Source organism: Glycine max, chromosome 12 (genome assembly GCF_000004515.6).
Source record: "Glycine max cultivar Williams 82 chromosome 12, Glycine_max_v4.0, whole genome shotgun sequence".
NCBI classification, from domain to species: domain Eukaryota; kingdom Viridiplantae; phylum Streptophyta; class Magnoliopsida; order Fabales; family Fabaceae; genus Glycine; species Glycine max.
In genome coordinates, this window is record NC_038248.2 from 35,474,303 (window position 1) to 35,482,128 (window position 7,826).

The 7,826-nt window shown below is 32.2% G+C and overlaps 1 protein-coding gene across 1 annotated transcript; it reads right to left on the reverse strand.

Moving 5' to 3' along the window:
- Window positions 1-1,702: 1,702 nt before the first annotated feature.
- On the reverse strand, window positions 1,703-6,727 carry LOC100791299 (aspartic proteinase 36). Its single transcript, XM_003540162.5, has 10 exons — window positions 6,062-6,727; window positions 5,704-5,833; window positions 5,076-5,326; window positions 4,750-4,977; window positions 3,873-4,035; window positions 3,639-3,712; window positions 3,406-3,502; window positions 2,756-2,822; window positions 2,356-2,427; window positions 1,703-2,152 (listed from the first exon to the last, which is right to left on the reverse strand). Exons 1-10 carry the CDS (start codon window positions 6,286-6,288, stop codon window positions 1,980-1,982), a joined length of 1,482 nt encoding a protein of 493 aa, XP_003540210.1. The 5' UTR covers window positions 6,289-6,727; the 3' UTR covers window positions 1,703-1,979.
- Between the last annotated feature and the right edge of the window lie 1,099 nt (window positions 6,728-7,826).

Below are 7,826 nucleotides of genomic sequence, written 5' to 3' on the forward strand. Positions count from 1 at the left end.
ATAATTCGTTCGGAGTGTTACATGTCCATCAGTTTTCACTTGGTTCGTCTCCAAATCTACCATAATGGGAGATAGGTCTACTTTGATAACATTTGTAATATCTCTGATTATTGACATTTTATTGACTCACACAATAACACTTCATTTAACATTCTTATTGGTCAAAATCATTCATTGATCAAAACCCTTTATAAGTAATCCTTTTCGAGAAGTTAACCATCATCAATGTTATACAATGACTCTTTTTTTAGTAAAGGGTATTTTTATAAATAAATAAAATACGGAAAAATAATGAGGATGAGAAGATATATAAAAAAAGGAGGTGTGTATAAATATCATGGGATATAGAAAGGCAATGGAAATAATTAAAATAACTTTTGGATCACAAAAGTTGCAGCCCAACGTGGAAAAAGAGACACAAGACAAGCAAATGAAGCAATGTGTTGGGCTGCAACTTCTCAACCCAAATTAATTAAAACTAGTCGATAGTATTTAGTTTAACTAATTTAATTATTTATTTGCATAATTATTATTAACACACTTCACACATTTTTAAAATTCATCAAATATTATTTTTAATACTAATAATGTTAATGAAAATTTAATTTGTACCCCATAAATCAATAATAGTTTACTTAAGTTTGTGAAGTTTTCTCCAAAATTGAATAAATAGAACTTATTTAAAACTCTTGTTTTATTAGAAAACAAAAAATAATTAATAATCAATAATTATCAAAATAAAAATTTATATTATAAATTATTTTTATTTATTTCCATTAAATAACATATCATTTTTACTCTATTATTCTTTTGTTTTTGTCTCTCTTATTTTTTCATTATTTCATTTTTAATTCAAAGAAATCAGAAATTATAGAATTTTTTTATTAGTAAAAATATAAAAAGAAATATCAAAAAATTTATAATAATTCACACATTTATTAGTAAAAATGTAAAAAGAAAGTTTTTTAAGTTTGATTCTCGATAAAAAAAAAAAATTGGAATTGGTAAAAATATAGGTGGAATCAGAATAAACCTGAGACAATGAAAACTCACCCATGAATAACCCGCGCTCACCGGTTGTTCCGTCGTACTTTCTGAACTAAGGTTAATGGCTGTGGTTTTATTTTTAATTACTACTGCCTTTTGAACTTAAATATAAACAAAAAAAATCACCTTAGATTGACTCAAATATAACTAAATTTACTCTAATTAATAATATTTTTTCTAAACTATTTTTCATTTACTTGCTATTCAATTTTCAAAAACTTTTTAATTCATAATATCAAATTTCAGAATGACATTGTGAGAATAAATTTATTTTTTATTTGAGACCAGTAACTCACTGATTTACGGTGTCTTCTGATCACCATCACCATTGGTCCCATAGGCATCTTTTAATAACATTCCAATTTAATTTGGAATTGTATTTCTATTTATCAATTCTGTCTCAAATATAGAAATTATGATTATTTCCGTTTCATTTCCAAGAAAATGGGAATTGAAGTTGGGATTCCAAATTGTAACGATCGGCTACAAAGTTCCATTGAATCTATATAATATTTTCTATAAAGTTTTTCCTACTCTGCACAATGAAGAAACCTAATTATCATGTAAGCAAGCACACTTCAGAAGCGGATGATGTATTTGGTGACCACTACTATTTCAAACATTTATTGTAAGCAGAAACCAAGTTCAATTAAACTAGGGGAAGAAAAGGCTGTATTTTATAGTAACGTGTGTAGGTTTCAATCAGTAATCCTGTGAAATAATTTACAACACTGCCAAAAGTAATGAGCTATTATCTGATTCTACATCCTTCAACAGAATCACTTGAGGATGATAAACCGGACAAGCCTATATTGTGCAGAAAGGAGGCACCAAAGCAACATTCAAATTAATGTGGTCTTGCCGATTGACACAAATATATACCGGCAAAAGAATATACGTATGAAAAAGAATATCTCTAACGATGTTAAATGCTATAAGAATCCAAAACAGTAAATTAGCGTTAGATGCACAAAGAAAGCCAAGAATCCTGTCTTTGTCAACTTGAGTCCATCACGTAAAGAGATGCTCCCACCTATCTCACCAGCATTCACAAATTCACTTCTGCCCGTGCCAGTTGTTGCAGAGACATTCACCGACAAAGAACCTGCATTGTTGAATTTGAAGTGAACAAGTGTTGAAGATAAATTAGAACTACAGAACAAAGTTGGCTCTTATTTTATGCCGGTCCCACCCTCAGAAGAACAAGTGGTTAAGTGGAAAAGGAATAACTTAAGAGCCTCATGAAAAAAGCAAATTGTGGCATCCACTATATATGCATGCGTTTCTGGTAGTGTGGCTGAAACTTACAGTCATAGTTAGCCCATCCAATGCGTTGACCAGCCAGATCATAAACAACAATTTTGTCTTTTAATACGAGATCTGCCACAACAGAAAGTGATGTTATTAGTATCATACTCTTGAAGAAAAGATCCCTAACACATGATGAACTAGTAGTGAGAATTTTGAGGATGAAGGTGGGGGAAGCAGGTAAACAGGAGGGGATTATAATACGATACTTTGCTATGCATGGGCAGAAAAATCAAATCAACATAACAATTTTGTTTCAAAACATAGGTTCAAGCTTCAAACTTTTGAGTTGACCTTCAATCAAATGCAACAATTATTCTATTTATCCATGCTAGACATCATCATGCAAGAGATGGATATTATGACCAAAAGTGTTCAAATTGGTATTATTGAATTATACCTCCTAGAATTGTTATCCCTTGACCCTGGATTTTCTGAAAACCAATACACCACACTGCTGCACCACCCTGTAACATAGTTTCACCATAGCATTTAGTGAGATACATAGAGTATATAAAAATTGAACTATAATTTACCCTGAAATATCTATGAGACGTGTCTAAAATGTTCTCAACACTTTAAGGTATCAGATTTCAATTGAAAAATGACATGTAATGAGAAATGGAAGAAAAGTTGTCATTTTTTTTACTGATAATGCACTCAAAAGAAAGATAGCAAGACACAAGGAATGGTAATATTTAACCAAATATAGTGAAAGTGCAAGAGGAGATCGTTGTACTGGAGGGTAATTTTGGTAATATCATATGCCATAAGAAATTCTTAGTTTTATACAAGAATATGGGAAGTTACCAAGGAAATTGTCATAAAGGCACACGAAGCACCCATTGAAACAAAAGTAAAATCAAAATAAGATTTTATGGGACAAACAAGTGAAAGGAAAGGGAGAAAAAATTAGACTGATGACAATGATTCTTCAACCGTTATCAATTGCAACTCATTCTGACTTGACATCAATATCTTCGGAAATCAAGAAATCCAGACTAGTCCTCAGAAAATTGAAAAAATAGAAATTGAAGTTTGAATACTTACTATAGAATTCTGCTGTATCAGGTAGTCCTGTGGCCTTAAAATCATAGATGCACCGCCAGCAAAGTTCAGACTTACTTGAGGAAAAACGTCAGTGACACTAAACACAATACAGATAAAAGAAGTTAGGAAAAGAGAGTATCGAGATGATCTATTTTTTAGCACTCAATTAGCAAAAGGAGGATGGACTGAAAAAAAAGGTCCAGAAAAAGGAGGCATTAAATGTTCAGCCTAACCTGGAGGTGATTAAGTAACACTGATTTCCCCTGGAAACAACAGTGCGTACAGATTGTGGAATTGCAGCTGTAATCTGCATTAATGAAAAAAAGCATTTTGCCATTAATATTTGATAAAACTCCAACCTAGAAAAAAGTATGCAACGATTGATAATTAATGGATGACATTATGCATCAAATCAATATATGTTGTTGATAAATTGAATGACATTTAATTACCTAAATGAAACTCACCGCAGAGACAAAGGGATCATAAGCCTCTTCTGCAAGGTACGCCAAAGTTGTTCCAGAATCAACAATGGTACCTCTGCTGTTTGATGTTGCAAAAACTGAAGAATCAATTTGCAATGTCTGGCCGTTGACAGAGATACTTTGTAGATTTAAATTGTAATGAGGCCTGAAATATTTGCCAAAAAAGCAGTTAGTCTAAACACTTCTATAGAGTGGCATTCTTTCAAGCCACTTACGTACAGATACCTATTTCCACAAAGTGTTTAAATTCTACAAATCCTTATCCAACTTCTTTATAAAACTTTTAATATAAAATAATGAATGTACATCTTGCTCTGGTTTATGGTAGAATATATTTCCTTTTGGGTACTAAGGGCTGATTTCAACTTCTTTCAGGCTTAACTTTTTAAGATAGATAGGAGTTAAGGACCACCTAATTAACTGCTGACTAAACCTATATTTATTATTGATCTCGCTCAAGGCACTAACATGCCATCCATAGTTTCATAACTGTCAATTGGTGCCAGAGTCATATCTTCATCTAGGCATTCCATTCTTCACAATCACATTCCAAACCTATATGCTAGAAAGGGATTTCAACATCCAAGATTGACTGACAGAAACTTTATTTTAACATCTTGCTTAGATGAATAATTAGAAGCCTAGAAAACACTGAAAGACTTCCAATATTAAATAATTGCCATCAATCAGTAGAGCTGAAACATAAATGCAAACATTTTTTAGGCTCCTAAGAACAAAGGCACAGACCTCCATTCACTTACTACTTTACCAAAGAATTCGGGTTACCCCCCATCACGCATTTATTATTTAGCAAAACACTAAAAAAAGCACAAGTTTTATTCTGATGAAAGGCACTTACTGTGCTGGGACAAGTGAAGTGTAGACTATGTTTGGCTCCACAATCTCCCCAAGAACCAATATGCCCCCACCACTACTATCTCCTTTCAGACAATGAGAGAATATTCTTGGAGCAATCCCTTGCGAGGAGAGCTGAGAAATGACAGACATTTCCTGTTGCCCAAATCCAAATATCCCATCAACTGCTCTATCAGACTTTGTCAAGTCCCCAGTTTGCTGATTGCTACATCTGCTCCATTCAAAAACCAATGCTTTCCAAGATTAAAACAACAATAAACATGAAAAAACAGGAACAGAATCAACCATTTCAGGCTCATGAAAACTCACCCAAAAACTACAGGCGCAGTAGAATTTGTGGTCATGGATCCCTCAAAAATGGTGTTCAAATGCATCATATCTGACACATAATAGCCTGATGTCCCACTCCCATCTCCATACTGGAAAGTGTAGGAGCACTGGTTGTTCTGACTGGAACAGGTGGCATCTGATGATTGTTTTCCATTATTGCACCTTTGGTCAGAACAAGCGATCATTGAAGATGTTGATGAACTTCCAGGGTCAAAAAAATTGAGCTGAATCTGTAACAAAATCCAATAACCACAAAATATTCACAAATTCTTGGGGCATATTGTTCACCTTACTATTCTACAAACATAACATCAAATTAGACCGTGTTTGGATAAAAGTCATAAAACTTCTCAATAAATACTTACAAAGAAGAAAACAAAAATATAAAATCAATTAAGCTTCTGCCTTAAGTTAAAATTAGCTTATGCAGAAGTTAAAGTTAACAAGAAGCTAAATGTGAGAGCTTTTATAAATTAGCTTACACAAAACTAATTTTAACTCATCAAAGAAGCTTAATTCAATTTACCTTCTTATTTCTTTTCCTATAAGTGTTTATTGAGAAATTTATTCAAACAGGGCCTTAAAAAATAGAGAAAATTGCATTTACCTGAAGCCCACTTGTTTGAGGACAACCATTGCAGGAGTTGCAACTAACCCAGAGAACATCACTACCAGTGTCAATCTGCACATTAAATTCCACTGGAGGAGTACCCAACTGCACTTTTGTATAGTAGAGCCTGCAATAAGTCATTAATTCCAAAATCAATATAATTTAAAGGAAGGCCACAAATTAATCAATAAAATAAAATAGCGCATCAAAACGATATTAACAGATAAGTAGTTTATTCAGAACCCAAGACAAATTCAAAAGCCTCAGAAATTGATTGAACTACACGAAACGAAAAAAAGAAAAAAGAAAAAAAAGGTGAAAAGTGAAAAACGGAGGAACCGACAGAATAATTTACCCGACTTGGAAGGGATCAAAGGTGCCTTGAACGGAGAAATCCACGACGCCGCTTGAAGACTGCAACATTCTGCGATGCCTCAACTCGTCGCGAGCTCTCAGCTGACTCAGCTCCACCCCGTGATTCGTCGGAAACGCTCTTTCCAAAGTCAGAGTCGCCGGCGATCCGCCAGCTACCGCCGCCAACAGCGCGACGGAGATAACAAAAGCAGCCGCCGCCGCCGCCATTCGTGTCGTATATGTCGTAATTAATACTTTTTACTATATAAAACTTACGTACGTGTTAACGTATATATGTACGTACGTGTGTGTGGCTCCGAAAGAAGAGGAAGGGGAAACGGAATTGAGATTTGAGACACTAATGCGCGCGTGACAAGAGTGTGTGAATAATAAGGTACAGGTTGAGGAGGACGAGGATGCTGTTGCTGTTGTTGTTGCTCATCTCATTGAAATTGGAGAAGAGAGAGAGAAAGGGAATGTATTTGTAATGACTAACGAAGTTTGTTTGGGACAAAGAAGAGAAGTTTTAGAGGTAGGTTCCAAGACAACATAACAGAGAATTTCGACTTTCAAGTTTCAACTATGGATTACGTAAAGTTGTCATTCTCTTTCTCTGTCTTCTATCATTTTTTTATTAATGGTTTTGTTCGGTTAATTCAACGGAAGCGAACGGAACTAACAGTAACAGTACATGTTACATAATCATGTGCGTCCTTCGCACGCGTTTTTATTTTTTGATCATGAATAATGAATGGATGAATATAAGGGGTGGTTTTTTTTTAGTTTTGGAAGTTTCTCTTTTGGTCAGAACAGATACGCTGAAAACTCGTTTCGCTGCCCATTAAGGGTGTGTTTCGATTTCAAAATGAAAAAGTATTTTTGAGACAAGAAATAATTTTATTAAAAAAACGAGGATCCTTCCTTTTATTTTTATTTATTATATTTGTATTGAAATAAGCACACTACATTATTTAACTTCAATCCAAAAATGTACTAGCGAGTCTACAATCTTGTTCGATCTAAGAGGGTTATATTGAATTAAGATGTGAAAGAATTTTAAAAAATATCTTCTTAAAAAAAGTTTTATGATATTCGATCAAAATTTTTAAATAATATAAATAAGTCTTGTGATATTTAATTAAAATATTTAATTTTTTTTAAAAAGATAACAAAATCTTATGAAATTTTAATTAGGATTTTTATAATTTATAAAAAGTTTTTTTACTATTAAAAAATATACAAATTTTAATGAATTTCATCAACTTTTTAATATAAAACATCTATTAACTAATTTCATCCAAACCCTTAAGATTTTACTAGACTTTTTTTTTTTTTATTGGTTATCATACTTTCTTTTTTTCTCATAAGACATATATTCTTTGAGATGTATGTCATATATATTTCTCTTATTATTTTGGAATAAAAAAATGTCAAATGTACTTCTCTCATTTTCACTTTTTTCTTTATTTTCTAAATTGAATTAATGTTTGTCTTATGTATTAAGACTAATCATGTTTTTCTTAGACTGAGTATATTTGTCGCCTATTCGACTCAATATTTTCATGATTGTTATCTTTAATTTCATCATCTTTCCATATTCATTATTTACTTTTAATATATACTTATTATTGTATCTCATTTAAATATGTCATTAGATTTATCATAAAATAATTGTAGTAGTTAAAAAAATCATAAAATTAAAGTAATTTTAAATCTATTGTTTAAATCCAAAAGAAAGAATGAAAATATAATATTACAAGAAAGGT